Source organism: Bubalus bubalis, chromosome 17 (assembly GCF_019923935.1).
Source record: "Bubalus bubalis isolate 160015118507 breed Murrah chromosome 17, NDDB_SH_1, whole genome shotgun sequence".
Lineage (NCBI taxonomy): Eukaryota > Metazoa > Chordata > Mammalia > Artiodactyla > Bovidae > Bubalus > Bubalus bubalis.
In genome coordinates, this window is record NC_059173.1 from 64063249 (window position 1) to 64081564 (window position 18316).

The 18316-nt window shown below is 36.8% G+C and overlaps 1 protein-coding gene across 1 annotated transcript in view; it reads right to left on the reverse strand.

The window, feature by feature from the left end:
- The window catches only part of IQCM (IQ motif containing M), a 488337-nt gene that overhangs the window by 256145 nt on the left and 213876 nt on the right, over window positions 1-18316 (reverse strand). Inside the window, exon 7 of the mRNA XM_044930386.2 lies at window positions 16536-16651. Within this exon, the coding sequence (XP_044786321.2) occupies window positions 16536-16651 (116 nt within the window). The remainder of the gene's footprint in view (window positions 1-16535; window positions 16652-18316) is intronic.

Below are 18316 nucleotides of genomic sequence, written 5' to 3' on the forward strand. Positions count from 1 at the left end.
CCTTCTCCAGGGGATCTTCCCAACCCAGGGATCAAACCCAGATCTCCCGCATTGCAGGAAGATTCTTTATCAGCTGAGCTACCAGGGAAGCCCTTACTAAAGGTACTTCTAAAGGACATAGTTCAAGAAGGAAAACCATCCGATAGGCTTGTGATACTAGATATAAAAGTGAAAGTGTTAGCTGCTCAGTCGTGTCTGACTCTTTGCGACCCCATGAACTGTAATCCACCAGGCTCTTCTCTCCATGGAAATGTCCAGGCAAGAATACTGGAGTGGATAGCCATTCCTTTTTCCAGTGGATCTTCCCAGGGATCAAACCCGGGTCTCCTGCATTGCAGGCAGATTCTTTACTGAGAAGGCAGGTAACAAATTGGTAAGCATGTACATAAATCTAAGCAGGTAGGGAGGAATAAAACAATACAACAGTTTCTACATAATTTGTGAAGCTAAATAGAATAAAAGAGAGAACTAAACACTAGTAGTTAGGGCAATCTAAGATTTCTGTATGAGGTGGGAAGAGGATAAGTATATTTTAAGTTAAAAGTATGTATTAAAATTCATAATTTAACCACTTAAAAAAGTAAAAACAAGAACATAAATGTCAAATGAGTACAAAGAAAACTAGCACAATGTCAAACTTGTACTAAGGACAAACGAGCAAGAGGGGAAAATGTCAATTTACCAAAAAAAAAAAAAGGATAAAATGGAAAGACAAATGGAGAACACAAAATAGAAAGGGTGTAAATGCACCTAAATGTATTTTTAAAAATACCACTCTATGGTGTTCACAAAGAAGAAATAATAGTGGCCTAGAAATGTGTGAAAAAAAATTCTCAGCCTGATTTGTCATTAGGGAAATGCAAATTAAAATTGCAAAGAAATATTTCACACCTTCCAAATTGGCAAAGGTTAAAATTTTGACATATTAAGTGTTGCCAAGCATATGAAGCAATGGGGATTCTGATAAACTGCTGCTGAAAGTGGAAAACTGTTCACTGGATTGCCTGGTAACACTGAACATACCTGCGCCCACTGACCAGCACAGCCAGGCTACTCCAGGCTGCTTGTGGCTGGAGGCAATCAATTATCCAGGTAGTTAATAATCAGTTACTGAGTTCCTACTCCCCAGGCCCTATCCACCTGCCTCCCAGGCTAAAGGGATCAATATTCTAGCATCTACATAACCTGTTCTCAATGCAACAGGGTGCAGGCTCATACTGATGCTGTGAATTCTTACCCTAGAGAAACTCTTGCACCTAACACTTGTCAAAGAATGTAATGGAATTGTTCACAATAGGACATAACCTTTTAAAAAGACAAATCTCTCTCAGCAGTGGAGAGGATAATTAAATTTCAATGTGATTATTCAATGGGATGGTGTGCATCCATGAAAATGAATGAACCATGGGGGCAGAGGTCAACATTTATGAAGACTGACAGTTCTCAAAAATACATTGTTGGGCAAAAAGAGAGAGAATATATTATAATTTCATACACACAAAGTCAAATACAAGTAAAATTAAGCAAAATACTAATTGGAGTTGTGTCTAGATGTGCTAAAATTATAAAGAAAATGGGAGAACACTTAACATAAAATTAAGAAGATTGGTTTCTTCAAGTTATGAAGGGAGTGAAAAGACACAAAGAGTTCCATTTCCTAAGTTTTATAAGTATTTGTTTCAGTTTTATTCTTTAAGATATATATATAGAGCTACATATAGATATGTATATGAATAATACACTGTTTTGCACTATTGACACATGAAACAATAGAAATCTTTAAAACCATGTGATAGAAAAGTTCCCGAAGTTTAAGGTAAATGTCAGTCCCCCAAGAATGAAAAGATTTTGGAAATCTATGCGTTTTCCAAGTTTATCAAAACCCCCTAGGAGCATAAGTGGTTCCAGATCTACCCTGTATGTTCTTGGAAATTTCAAAATTCAAGAATGCCAAGCAATGGAACAGCTGCTGCCAGGAATGAGCTATCTGATTCTGAAGTTTTAACTGTATGAACCTATAAATACTATGACTTCCCTAGTGGCTCAGTTGGTAAAGAACCTGCCTGCGATGTGGGAGACCAGGGTTCAATCCCTGGGTTGAGAAGATCCCATGGAGAAGAAAATGAAGGCACCCCACTTGAGTATTCTTGCCTGGGAAATCCCAGGGACAGAGGAGCCGGGCAAGCTACATACAATCCGTAGGGTCACAAAAGAGCTGGACACAATTTAGTGACTAAACAACAAAAAATTGAATGCATGGGGGGCTGTTAAAAGCTGCCCAGCCACTAACTAAAGTTTAGCTAACTACCCTTGTTTGAAGCACTTTTATGGGGAATTACATAAAAGTATGCTTCTCAAACTTTATGCGTTTATAAATTACTAAGATCTAACTCTTCAAAAGTAAGGATACACTTGGATATATTGGCTTATTGAAATTGTACAGATTACTTTATTGGGGTGAAAGGTCTATTACCTGGCATATTTTCCCAGGCCAATTTTGATATTCACTATTTTTATTTCATTATTTAAAAATGTGTTTCTCAGATCTTTGATTGGTTATAATCTTACTCATCAACATTCACAAGAAAATGCATTCCTATCCTGCCATGACTCTAAATTAAGCAGAATGCATTCCTGTCCTGCTACGATTCTAAATTAAGCAGAGAATAGTTGTTATTCAGTTGGCTAAGTCATGTCTGACTCTGTCTGCGACCCCATGGACTACATCAAGCCAGACTTGCCTCTCCTTCACTATCTCCCAGGGTTTGCTCAAACTCATGTCCATTGAGTCGGTGATGCCATCCAACAAACTCATCCTCTGCCTCCCTCTTCTCCTCCTGCCTTCAGTCTTTCCCAGCATCAGGGTCTTTTCCAATGAGTGGGCTCTTTGCATCAGGTGACCAAAGTATTGGAGCTTCAGCTTCAGCATCAGTTCTTCCAATGACTATTCAGGGTTGATTTCCTTTAGAACTGACTGGTTTGATCTCCTTTCTGTCCAAGGGACTCTCAAGAGTCTTCTCCAGCACCATAATTCAAAACCATTAGTTCTCCAGCGCTCAGCCTTCTTTATGGTTCAAGGCTCACATTCTTGTACATAACTATGGAAAAACCATAGCTATGACTAGACGGATCTTTGTCAGCAAAGGGATGTCTCGGCTTTTTAATATGTTGTCTAGGGTTGTCATAGATTTTCTCCCAAGGAGCAGGTGTCTTTTAATTTCATAGCTGCAGTTACTGTCCACAATGATTTTGGAGCCCAAGTAGATAAAATCTGTCACTGCTTCCACATTTTCCCCTTCTATTTGCCATGAAGTGATGGGACTGCATGCCATGATCCTAGTTTTTTGAATGTTGACTTTTTGGCTGCTTTTGTTGAGTTTTAAGTCAGCTTTTTCACTCTCCTCTTTCACACCCAATCAAGAGGCTTACACACACACACACACACTATATATAAAAGAGATAAACAACAAAGACCTACTATATAGCACAGGGAACCAGGGAACTGTGTTTGATATTCTGTGATAATCTATAATGGAAAAGAATGAAAAGGAGTGTGTGTGTAAGCCTCTTGATATACACATATACAATTGAAGAATAAAACAGTATACTTGTACCAAGAAGTAAGCACTACTTCATTATATAGTGATCAATCATAGTGTATTATACAGCGGTATTTTTATGTATAAACTTAAAAAGAAGAGGTGGCAAGAAAACTGACCTTTTCCAGTCCTGTGGCCATTGCTGTGTTTTCCAAAGTTTTTGGCATATTGAGTGCAGTACTTTAACAGCATCATCTTATTAGGATTTGAAATAGCTCAGTTGGAATTTCATCACCTTTACTAGCTTTATTTGTAGTAATGTTTCCTAAGGCCCACTTGACTTCACACTTCAGGATGTCTGGCTCTAGGTGAGTGATCACACCATCATGGTTATTTGGGTCATAAGATGTTTTTTGTACAGTTCTTCTGTGTATTCTTGCCACCTCTTCTTAATATCGTCTGCTTCTGTTAGGTCCATACCATTTCTGTCCTTTACTGATCCCATCTTTGCATGAAATTTCCTGTAGCATCTCCAATTTTCTTGAAGAGATCTCTAGTCTTTCCCATTCTATTGTTTTCCTCTATTTCTTTGCATTGTTCACTTAAGAACACATTCTTATCTCTCCTTGCTATTCTCTAGAACCCTACATTCAGTTGGGTATATCCTTCTCTTTCTCCTTTGCCTTTCACTTCTCTTCTTTTCTCAGCTAGTTGTAAGGCTTTCTCAGACAACTGCTTTGCCTTCTTGCAATCTTTTTCTTTTGGACGGTTTTCATCATCACCTCCTGTATGATGTTACAAACCTCCGTCCATAGTTCTTCAGGCACTCTGTCTACCAGATCTAGTTCCTTGAATCTATTCATCACCTCCACTGTATAATCACAAGGGATTTGATTTAGGTCATATCTGAATGGTCTAGGAGTTTTCTCTAATTTCTTCAATGTAATCTTTTTGTTTTTTTTTTTTTATTTTATTTTATTTTTAAACTTTACATAATTATATTAGTTTTGCCAAATATCAAAATGAATCCACAACAGGTATACATGTGTTCCCCAGTAATCTTGAATTTTGCAATAAGGAGCTGATGAGCTGAGCCACAGTCAGGTCCAGGTCTTGTTTTTGCCAACTGTATAGAGCTTCTCCATCTTTGGCTGCAAAGGATATAACCAATCTGATTTCAGTGTTGACCATCTGGTGATGTCCATGTGTAGAGTTTTCTCTTGTGTTGTTGGAAGAGGGTGTTTGCGATGACCAATGTGTTCTCTTGCCTTTGCCTTGCTTTCATTTTCATTTCCAAGGCCAAACTTACCTGTTACTCCGGGTATCTCTTGACTTCCTACTTTTGCATTTCAGTCCCCTACGATGAAAAGGACATCTTTTGGGGGGTGTTAGTTCTAGAAGATCTTGTAGGTCTTCATATCTGTACTTCAGGTATTTGTCAGGAAAAAATTACATTGAATAGACTGTCACTATTTATCAAAAGCCCACTTAAAAGGCAAAATATTATGGGGAATTGCCTAAACAGTATTTCTCAAACATTTATATACTTATAAATCACTATTGATCTTATTAATACAATAGATTTTGATTCAATAGATTTGGGGTGGGTCCTAAAAGCCTACACGTTTAACCAGTTCCCAGATGATAATGATTCTGTTGACCCATGGAGTGGCAAAGGACTAGAGGATATTGCCCCACTCCACAAAACATCCTAAAATCTAACTCTGATTTAAACTAAACCTGCAGAAAATTATCTAATTTTAGTTGATTATTGTTTTTTTTTCTTTGCATACTTTTGTTTTTGAGGAAGCAACAGCAGTGGAAATCTATGTGAAAATTGAAAACCAACACTTCTTTGGAAGACAAATTATCAATATATAATAAAAACAAACAAGAAACATAACAACAACTTCACTAAAAGGAATTTATTCTAAGGACATTAGGAATATGCACAAAGATTTAAGCACAAATATAGTGCACTGCATCCCATAAAGCAGTCAATTGCCAAAATCACCAAAAATGAGCTATGTCCCTAGAGTTACATTCAATGGAATACAGCTGTCATTGATTTAATGTTATAGAATATATGCTAATCAATAAGATGTTCAGAATATATTTTCGAATGAAAAAATAAGATTATAAAGCATTGTTGTTGTAATAAGTGTGGTTGATTTTTTCATTTTTTGGCTCATTGGGGTTTCCTTCAAAAAATAGGTATTGCAAGCATATTTGTCATTGCAATTTAGTATAATATCTCATTAAGCTAAAAGTGTATAATTGAGGAGAAAACTTTGTACCTAATCCATCTATTGTTTAATGAATACACTTGACTTTTTAGACTTTTTTCTGACCATTTAAAGAAGCAAATCTAAATCAATGCAATATTAACAGCCACAGCAAGATCCAAAGCCTGTGGCCATAACCCTGGATACCAGCACTTTCTACTTCCCCTGGCACTTTCTGTGTCTACTTATTATTACTACTGAAGTTTTCATTCATATTCAACATCCATGTCTGGTGCATTTTGTTTGATGAAAACAAGCTAATTAGTGCTGAACCTTTCCTAGTTCATAAATTTATTCCTAAGAACATTAAAAGGAAGTCAAGTAAGACATGTTCAGTAACAGATGTTTGCCTTTTTTGGCTGCCTTTTTACAGTTTGTTCTCTTTCATTACTTTTTAAGAAATTTAGTTAATGTTCCCTTTCCTAGAGAACAAGCATACCTAGCTTCCCAGGAGGTGGGGGTGGGGGGATTCCCTAGGGCAGGCACAGTCTGTTCACTCCCTTAACCTAATAGTTGTTCCAATGTTCTCTGCAGCCAGCTTTTCATTTTTTTCATCCAGGTTTTGGTAACAATCACACTCCAGCTTATTTCAGAAAGAATGAATATGTGGACTGGAAGATTATTATAAAACTAGAACTGTGGTGAGCACTATTATTAATGCCCAGGGTCCTAGAGTCTCTCAAATACCTTTCCCACAAGAGGATATCTGAGAATAAATAAAGGTCAACATGATTGACAGAATTTGATTGAATCCTTTGGCTTCTATGGTAAAGAAAGATTGTGAAGTGAATTCTGAAACTAAAAATTAATGGTCTCCTACAATCAAAGAAATGAGAAGTGTAGATCAAGATTCTTCTCTAAAAAACTGTATCAGTCCCAGAATACAAATTTAAATTGTTTATATTTACCTACCTTCCATTTTTGAATATTTTTTAGCGTGAGTGGTATTGTGATGTAGTTTAAATTGTGGTACATTGGTAAACCTAAGTAACATTATAATCCTAAGCATGCATTCATCAACAGTGCTTTCTTTTAAAACTTCATTAGAATAGTTTTAAATATATATGCCAACCAATTTATTGTGACTATACATCTTAAACTATTGCCAAAGGAATTCTACATAAAGTACCTCCTTTATTTTTTCCCAAAAGTACTTTAAGGCAACAGTAGAAATTTTTATCTAGAAAGAAAGATTCAAAAAAATAAATAATGTTCATAAAAATACCTAAGACCATATAAAATATATGATCTAAAAATATCAGGTTCAGATAATCCTGCTGCAAGGCAATATAACCACTGAAATGTAGAGTTTTAGCTGCAAGTACAAACATTAAAATAATAAGTATATATATATGTATATCAAAATAAATATCTGCATCATTCTATCACAAAGATTCAAAATTTTATATTTCATAAGAAAATAAATATACATTTCAAAATTAAAATGTGAAATTTGAAGATAACGTACAGTATTAAATATCACTACTCCTTGTAACAACACCATAACAAATAAATTAAAAAATTAGAAAAAAAGAAACTGTTGGAATGTTGTTCAACATGTCAAATCATAGTCATGTAGTTAAGGCTTAAAGCAGTCACAAGCCTACTACAGGATTTTTAACATATCATTTCATTAGTATCCAAAATGATCTTTTTAAATATAAGAAATTATTTTAATAAATAGAAATTCTAAACTTAATAGTCACAATGATTTATGTTAATCCTTTGAAATATCAGAAAATCAAATCAGATGACCTTTTTATCAAATATAGCCCACAAGATGAGAATATCATGAACATGAAAATAATTAAAATGTCTCTCAAATATGTGGCAGAGGGAAGGAAAACAGCAGAGAGAAGAAATTATGAGGGAAGAGGAAAAAAGGAGGAAAGATGTTTTACATATTAAAAGTTAATTGACTACTTTTTATTATGTAGTAACATCTTTCAAGTGAATGCCCATAGTCTTCTGACAGCACAATTTGGTAAAGAATCACATAAAAATATCTAAATTTCAAAGAAGAATATCCCCTTAGATTCTTACAGTTTTCTTTCACCAAAATTGTGCAAGAAAATGCTCCAGAGAAAACTGATAAGAAATTTCATTAAAATCTAGTCAACCCATTTCACAGTCAAAATTAATATAAAGAATAATGCTATATATTTGACATGTTTTCATTTCTAAAAAATGTTTCTTATAAAACTTATTTTAGTTGTGTTTATGTGATGATCCTACACGTATGTGTAAAATATGACAGTGACTCCTGGTGTCTCTCACATAGGACTGTTCTCTTTGGGAGGTGCTGTGCTTAGCTGCTTCAGCGTACGACTCCTTATGCTCCCATGGACTGTAATCCACCAGGCTCCTCTGTCCATGGAATTTTCCAGGCAGGAATACTGGAGTGGGTTGCCATGCCCTCTTCCAGGGGACCTTCATTACCCAGGGATGGAACCTGCATCTCCTGCATTGCAGGTGGATTCACCACCGAGCCACAAGGGGAAATCCAAAGTGATGAATCTACACATATGTTTAAAAATATGACCAGTGACTCCTGGTTTCTCTCATACAGTACTTGTTCTCTTTGGGAGGAGGGAGGTCCAAATGCCCAGAGGTCTCACAGTATGTTCTTTGAAACACAAATCAACAACCTGGAATGCAACCAGTTATTAAACCAAATTCTATTTGCTTGTATTCCCTTACTTCCTAGTGTCATGGTTAGGCAAATTCTTTTCACATAAAGACAGTATGGTACTGGCACAAAGACAGAAATATAGATCACTGGAACAAAACAGAAAGCCCAGAGATAAATCCACGCACATATGGACACCTTATCTTTGACAAAGGAGGCAAGAATATATATTGGTGAAAAGACAATCTCTTTAACAAGTGGTGCTGGGAAAACTGGTCAACCACTTGTAAAAGAATGAAAATAGAACTCTTTCTAACACCTACACAAAAATAAACTCAAAATGGATCAAAGATCTAAATGTAAGACCAGAAACTATAAAACTCCTAGAGGAAAACATAAGCAAAATACTCTTCAACATAAATCACAGCAGGATCCTATATGACCCACCTCCCAGAGTAATGGAAATAAAAGCAAAAATAAACAAATGGGACCTAATTAAACTTAAAAGCTTTTGCACGATGAAGGAAACTATAAACAAAATGAAAAGACAGCCTTCAGAATGGGAGAAAATAATAGCAAACAAAGCAAATGACAAAGAATTAATCTCAAAAATATACGAGCAACTCCTGCAGCTCAATTTCAGAAAAATAAATGACCCAATCAAAAAATGGGCCAAAGAACAGACAGTTCTCCAAAGAAGACATACAGATGGCTAACAAACACATGAAAAGATGCTCAACATCACTCATTATCAGAGAAATGCAAATCAAAACCACAATGAGGTACCATCTCACACCGGTCAGAATGGATGCTATCCAAAAATCTACAAACAATAAATGCTGTAGAGGGTGTAGAGAAAAAGGAACGCTCTTACACTGTTGGTGGGACTGCAAACTAGTACAGCCACTATGGAGAACAGTATGGAGATACCTTAAAAAACTGGAAACAGAACTGCCATATTATCCAGAAATTCCACTGCTGGGCATACACACTGAGGAAACCAGAATTGAAAGAGACACATGTACCCCACTGTTCATCGCAGCACTGTTTATAATAGCCAGGACATGGAAGCAACCTAGATGTCCATCAGCAGACAAATGGATAAGAAAGCCGTGGTACATATACACAATGGAGTATTACTCAGCCTTTAAAAAGAATACATTTGAATCAGTTCTAATGAGGTGGATGAAACTGGAGCCTATTATACAGAGTGAAGTAAGGCAGAAAGAAAAATACCAATACAGTATACTAACACATATATATGGAATTTATAAAGAAGGTAACGATAACACTGTATGCGAGACCGCAAAAGAGACACAGATGTATAGAACAGTCTTTTGGACTCCGTGGGAGACGGCGAGGGTAGGATGATTTGAGAGAAGAGCATTGAAACATGTATATTACCATATGTGAAACAGATCACCAGTCCAGGTTTGATGCATGAGACAGGGTGCTCGGGGCTGGTGCACTGGGATGACCCTGAGGGATGGGATGGGGAGGGAGATGGAAGGGGGTTCAGGACGAGGAACACATATAAACCCGTGGTGGATTCATGTCAATGTATGGCAAAAATGACTACAATATTGTAAAGTAATTAGCCTCCAACTTAAATACATAAATTAAAAAAATAAATAAATGTTTAAAAAAAATAAATAAAGGGCTCAAATGATGTCCTCTGGAAGGCACTAAGGAAGGCACTTCAGGGTGATGGGACTTTTCTTAAATTCATTTTCTTGCCACCTTCTCACTTGAATGTTATGCTTTTACCACACTCAATTTCTTTTACTTCCTGACATGCACCCTGCTCTTCCATCCAGACAACCACAACTGTTCTTTCCCCTCTGCTCCTCCGTCCCTGAACCTTGTCACCACCGCAATAAGTACACAAGCCCACACGCCCGGGCATTTATTTGCTTATCTCATCCCCATTCTCGAGTGTCATCAAATGGTGGAGTTCCCATCAGAGAACGTTCTGATCCCAGAGCCACAGTAACATAATTGTAAATTAGCCACTCACTGAGGAGAGTTCTGCCTTGTCACTTGTAAGAGACATGGATGGACCTAAAGACTGTCATAAAGAGTAAAATACGTCAGAAAGAGAAAAGCAAATGTTCTATATTAACACATATATGTGAAATCGAGAAAATGGTGCAGATGAACCTATTGTCAGGGCAGGAATAGAGAGACACAAAGAGAACAGACCTATCGACACAGTGAGGGGCAGGGCGGTGGGATGACCTGGGAGACTGGGATTGACATATATATACTCTACCATGTGTAAAATAGCTAGTGGGAAGCTGCTGTACAGCACAGGGAGCTCAGCTCCATGGTCTGTGGTGACCCAGGGGGATGGGATGTGGGGGTGGGGGGTTGTGAGAAGGAGGCTCAAGAGGGAGGGGATATAAGCATACATAGAGCTGATTCACTTCACTGTACAGCTGAAACTAACACAGCATTGTAAAGCAACTATACCTCAATAAAAAAATTTTAAGTTCTTCATTCTTCTATGTTTCTAAATATTAACTAGAAATTAACTTCTTACACAAATTTTTGTCAATATTTGTTTTTATTCTAGATTTTTTAAGAGCACTATTGATATTAATTTTTCATCTCAGAATTTTGATAAATACCAGGGTTGTTTTACACACTTACCTTCCTTCAGATTGTGGGTTTTCAGATTGATTCATACATTATCATAAAGTTAGCAAACCTTGTAAAGAAGAGTTGTGAAATGAAATTGCAGAAACAAAGTTGGAGATGGTGGTCTCTCCTAATATTATGCAATGTAATACTACATTTTTACGTTATGCAAGGGATCTTATTGACAGGTGTTCACTTATTTGGATATTTTCAAGATAATTAAGAGTATAAATATCTCAGGACTACAGACAGCATATTTAACTTAGTGCAAAGAAGTTTGGGAGCCTATATGCCATTGTTTAAAATAACTGGAAATTCTAATACAATTCTAATATGATAAGTCTGCAGTTGCAGAAATGAAACATTAAAGCTAAAGACACATAACATTATTGTATTATCATCTAATTAGAACTAAAAACATATAGGATACAAAATACTTTTAAAAGAAAATTAAAACTTCAGGCTTAAAGGGGATATTTTCTTTAGCCTAAAGTAAGTATACTCACATTAATTTTCTTATTTGAGAGAATTAAAATTTTGAGAGGAACTAACCTCTACAGAGTGTTTTGAAAGCAAAATGTATTATATTTTTCTCTCCTCCCACAAATTCAAATACAGGATTTTCTGTACCCTGTCATCACTCGTAACAATACAAGCTTCTTTCTATATTCTCAATTTTTCTAGTTCCTTTTTGTCTTCTGGATCTGATTGAACAAACTCACATCAAGACCACTTAGCACTTCACACCCATTAGGATGTATTAGGAAAACAGAAAATACAATCAGTGCTGATGAAAGTGTGGAGAAACCACAACACAGGCACATTACTAGAGGGAATGTAAAACGGTGTAGCCAAGGTACTAAATATAGAACAGCGATTCCTCAAAGTATTAGACATAGGGATACAATGCTGTTTCTGCTCCCGCTTAGTCACTTCAGTTGTGTCCAACTGTATGTGACCCTATGAACTGTAGCCCATCAGGCCCCTCCATCCATGGAATTCTCCAAACAAGAATACTGGAGTGGGTTGCCATTCCCTCCTTCAAGGGATCTTCCCAACCCAGGGATTGAACCCCGATCTCCTGTACTGCTGGCAAATTCTTTACCACTGAGTTACCAGGGAAGTCCATATGGTTCAGCAATTCCACTCCTGGATATAGACCCAAAAGATGTGAAAGAAAGGACTCAAACAATATTTGTACATCCATGTTCATAGTGAAATTATTTGTAAGATTCAAATGGTAGAAGCAACCCAAGTGTCCACCATCAGATGAATGGATAAACAAAATATGGCACATATGTAACAGAATATTATTCAGCCTTTTGAAAAAAAGGAAATTCTGACACATGATTCAACATGGATAAACCTTGAAGATATTGTAAGTGAGACAGCCAATCACAAGAAAGTAGAATATTTGTTGCTGGGAGATGGGGGAAAGGAAGAACAGGGAATTCGTGTTCAATGGGTACAGAGTTTTAGTTTGGAAAGATAAAAATGTTCAGGAAATGGATGGCGGTAATGGTTACACAGCAATGTGGGTATACTTACTATATGTACACTTGAAACTGTTAAAATGGGAAATTTTATGTTATGAATAGTTTACCACAATAAAAAGAAAAGGGAAAAAAAAGCTTAACTTAGAACTTGGTATTTAACTCCTTTTAGAATTGTTATTATTTTAAAGAATAAATGACAGGAGAAACCATACTTAAAAAAAAAAAAAAGACTTTCGATGGTGAAAACTAAAGGTGCAGTGAGCTGAAGGAAAATAATTTGAAGATTTCAATCTTACTCTCTCTTATCCATTCCCACCCTATGTCCAACATAATAGGCTTGCAAGGGTAAGATTAGCCTCTAACTGGACTGATGTAACAAGCCTCTTACTGCTCACCCAGTCTCCACTCTAGTCTACCCCAAATTCTTTAGGCAGGTACACATATCCAAAGCACCATCTATTATTCAAAGCCATGGTTTGTAGCCCTTTGCACTCCTAATTCCCCAGTCAGCAAGGAGTGAACATTCCCAATCTTGCACTTGGAAGCTCTCCAGTCACGTCTACTCTTGCCAGATTTACTCCCCAAAGTGACATATTTAAATATACTTCCTCACATAACTAGGAGCAATCTCTAAATTATTAATGCAAAATAGCATAGAACTGGCAGGCATAGAAACAATAGTTCATTTATTCCCCTTTACTGGAAAAGAATGAAAACAACCATCTCTGGGTGTTACTATTGCTAAGGACATGCATGAATTAGAAATATACACCCCACTGCTGCTGCTGCTGCTGCTGCTGCTGCTGCTGCTAAGTCACTTCAGTCATGTCTGACTCTGTGCGACCCCATAGATGGCAGCCCACCAGGCTCCTCCATCCCTGGGATTCTCCAGGCAAGAACACTGGAGTGGGTTGCCATTTCCTTCTCCAAAGCATGAAAGTGAAAAGTGGAAGTAAAGTCGCTCAGTCGTGTCCGACTCTAGCGACCCCATGGACTGCAGCCCACCAGGCTCCTCCGTCCATGGGATTTTTTAGGCAAAAGTACTGGAGTGGGGTGCCATTACCTTCTCTGATACACCCCATTAGCTGGAAGTAATCATTTTTCCTATATTTAATTAATATATTCTGAAAATAGTATTAATAGGTTACAACAACTTTGAGTTTCAGGACACAATATTCATATAATTTCTTCATCTAAATTCATACAATTTTCCTTAATAATATTCATATTATGTCCTTATCTAAAACAAGGATGTGATGATTGACTTTTAGTGTATTTACTTACAAAGAATTTAGTAGAAGTTAAGTATTACATAATTGAAACATTTTTGTTTACAGGAAAAATATAAAAACTCAAGATTTTTTTTTAAATACTAGGTAACAAGCTATTCAACAGATAGGAAAAATAATTGCTATCAGCTATCTAATGGTGTTATGGACTGAACTGTGTCTCCCAATAATTCATATGAATCCTTAAGCCCCAGTGTGACTGTATTTGGAGATACTATCCGTGGAGAGGTAATTAGGTTAAATGAGCTCATAGTTCAGTTTAGTTCAGTTCAGTCGCTCAGTCATGTCCGACCCTTTCTGATCCCATGAATCGCAGCACTCAGGCCTCCCTGTGCATCACCAACTCCCGGAATTCACTCAGATTCACATCCATCAAGTCAGTGATGCCATCCAGCCATCTCATCCTCTGTCGTCCCCTTCTCCTCCTGCCCCCAATCCCTCCCAGCATCAGAGTCTTTTCCAATGAGTCAACTCTTCGCATGAGGTGGCCAAAGTACTGGAGTTTCAGCTTTAGCATCATTCCTTCCAAAGAAATCCCAGGGCTGATCTCCTTCAGAATGGACTGGTTGGATCTCCTTGCAGTCCAAGGGACTCTCAGGAGTCTTCTCCAACACCACAGTTCAAAAGCATCGATTCTTTGGCACTCAGCTTTCTTCACAGTCCAACTCTCACATCCATACATGACCACTGGAAAAACCATAGCCTTGACTAGACGGACCTTTGTTGGCAAAGTAATGTCTCTTATTTTCAATATGCTATCTAGGTTGGTCATAACTTTCCTTCCAAGGAGTAAGCGTCTTTTAATTTCATGGCTGTCACCATCTGCAGTGATTTTGGAGCCCAGAAAAATAAAGTCTGACACTGTTTCCACTGTTTCCCCATCTATTTCCCATGAAGTGATGGGACCAGATGCCATGATCTTCATTTTCTGAATGTTGAGTTTTAAGCCAAGTTTTTCACTCTCCACTTTCACTTTCATCAAGAGGCTTTTGAGTTCCTCTTCACTTTCTGCCATAAGGGTGGTATCATCTGCATATCTGAGACTATTTATATTTCTCCCGGCAATCTTGATTCCAGCTTGTGCTTCTTCCAGCCCAGCGTTTCTTATGATGTACTCTGCATATAAGGTAAATAAGCAGGGTGACAATATACAGCCTTGACATACTCCTTTTCCTATTTGGAACCAGTCTGTTGTTCCATGTCCAGGTCTAACTGTTGCTTCCTGACCTGCATACAAATTTCTCAAGAGGCAGGTCAGGTGGTCTGCTATTCCCTTCTCTTTCAGAATTTTCCACAGTTTATTGTGATCCACACAGTCAAAGGCTTTGGCATAGTTAATAAAGCAGAAATAGATGTTTTTTTCTGGAACTCTCTTGCTTTTTCCATGATCCAGCAGATGTTGGCAATTTGATCTCTGGTTCCTCTGCTTTTTCTAAAACCAGCTTGAACATCTGGAATTTCATGGTTCATGTATTGCTGAAGCCTGGCTTGGAGAATTTTGAGCATTACTTTACTAGTGTGTGAGATGAGTGCAATTGTGTGGTAGTATGAGCATTCTTTGGTATTGCCTTTCTTTGGGATTGGAATGAAAACTGACCTTTTCCAGTCCTGGGGCCACTGCTGAGTTTTCCAAATTTGCTGGCATAATGAGCTCATAAGGGTATGGCATTAACCTAATATGACTAGCATGCTTATAAGAAGAGAGAGAGAAACCCTAGACACACACACACACACAGGAAAAGCCATGTGAAGACACAGCAAGAAGGCAGCCCTCTGCAAGTTAAGGAGAGAGAAGCCACGGGAGAAAACCACCCTGCTGGCACCGTGACCCTGGACTTCCAGGCTTCAGGACTTTGAGAAATAAATTTCTGTTGTTTAAACCACCTGGTCTGGGGCGCTTTGTTATGGCAACCCAAGAACACTAATACAAATGATGAGTCAAAATCAAAAAATAATTAATGATATGAAAAAAGGAAAAAGGCAAAGAAAGGATGAGACAGACACATTCACATACAAAGCAGAACATACAGGAGATGTAAGAAACTCAGACGCCTATTCTATGTGACACAAATGTTATTAGATGGCATTTTGCAGTCTTTTAAGAAATCATTGCTAAAGATTTTAGAACATAGGAGTTGCTTTCACTATTTACATAGAGACATCACAGGACTTGCCCTGATGAGCATGTGAACTTAATGTGAAATCTGGATTCCATCTTCAAGTCACAGATTCCCATGTCTCATCAGTATGTGGTCATGACAGTGTGCTTGGATTTCTAAAACTTCTTAGTGTCACACTCCTTACAAACATCTTTATTCTCGTCTGGCCTCCACTATATTTTTCTGATAAGTTAGTTACCATTACAAAAATAGTTGCTATCACAATTGGGGAAAACCACTGTTATGAACATTTTGGTTATTATCTCTCTTCAAACAAAAACTAATCCACATATTTAAGGAGTTAAGGTGATCAGCAAGATTGGCACAAAATAACAAAAGCATTGCTTCAGAAAAAAAAAAAAGAATTTCAATGGGGAATTATTTAAGAATGAATTATGCTCATAGTAACATCATACATGTCATATCAAAATTAACTCAATCATTTGCCAGAAAAAACAATGGTAATTCAACTCTATGTCAGGTTTTACAAATACTTACACTAGAATAATCCTGAAATGCTGATGATGATCCAGAGAAACTAGGCCAACCGGAATCGTGAGTCAAACGGGAGAACCTTTTTGACACAGATCCTCGCCAATCATAGAGTGTCCTGTCTGTTAAAAATATCAATGCTGGTTAAAAGAATATTTATTCAGGAAAAATACACAGTTGATCATACTGCTTAGTGTTACAAAGATGAAAGTAAATCATCTTTATAGCCCCACTATTCTGTAGTAAAATCACATCTTGTCATCTAATCATAGCAAGATGAAGAAGTGATAGCAATGCATAGAGAGAGGCTTCAATTAATAGGCTTCCTTATACCATAAAGCTCTCGTGTTTTTATTACATACAGTGTGCCCATCAGAAAACTAACAGGTTCATTCTTTTGACTCTTCAAGAACACTGACTTCTTTTGTAAGAGAGGCTTAAAGCAAAATCATATTTGTGAATGGCACTTAACAAAAATAAAAGAAAACCTCCTCTCCCTGTTACATAAGCCCTTTAAAAGAGAATTTAGAATTATTTGAAGGCAGAACTTTTGATATTGAAAGTATTTAAGGTAAATAGGTTGGAAGAGCAAAAGGTGAACCAGTATATACCCGCATATTTCTTCTGGCTCATTGTAGTTATCATGTAGGATTTCTGCACACAATTTTTAATAAGGAGGCGGAGATTCAAGATTTATTTGTTCACTTATTTCTCAGAAATACAATTTAATCCTGCCATCCAAATGAATCAAACTAGTTTTACATTTCCAATTTTCTAATACTTCTACATATACATATACTCTTTACTGAAACTTTCAATTTAAGAGAGTCCTCCATGGACTGGTTAGTTCCATATAAATTTAGAGAAAAATCAGAAGTAATGTAGTCTCTCATTTCATTGCTTCAGTTTATTTACAGGACCATAAATTAAGTGCCCTATATATGGGGAGGTAGAATAGCAATATAAAATAATGAAATGTGATATTATCTCAGAGACATTCTAATCAGTATACACATACACACATCCTACCGCATCTTAATTTTGCATGTATTTCCCCCATTTCAGTCAGTCTCTGCCCTCTATCAAAACGAAAACTCTCTAGGAGAGGCAACATATAAATGATACATTTCATTCACAACACAATATGAAGAAATGAATTTCTTTAATGGAAGCAATGCCAATACTGAGTAGACCACAGAGAATCTGAAAATATTATCTAAGAAGAGGATAGCAAAGAAAAGGCCATACACATCATACTTTACTTGGGAACTTGTATAAATTCAGAGGGACATAAAAGGACAGCATAAGAGTTATTGAGATGTGAAAGCCCCCACATTTCTTATGAAGCTTTGTTGACTAATTTAAAGTATTCTTTAATTCATTAGCACTAGTCCTATTCCACCCACTTGCTCCAATGCACTTTGACAGCAAATATTCTATTTTAGATAACAAAGCATCTCTTTCCAATCTCCTTTTAAAATGTACAAACTCTTCTGGGGCAAGGACAACATCTTACTTGGAACTGCTGTATGATTCTGGTTCATTAGTAACATGATTAAAGTCACTATGTAAACACTGATAAATTAGAATTAGCCTCATGAGGTTAAATCTCACAGGGAAAAGAGAATCTTCCTGATTACTGAGGAGCACAGCTAAATATGAAACTCAATGCTGTATGACTTATTTTTCCAAGAGATTCCAGAGTATTTCAAATATTTTATCTTGTCTACCCACAAAACAGATCCATGTAATTGAGAAGTCATACATTATTTTCTTCAGTATACAGG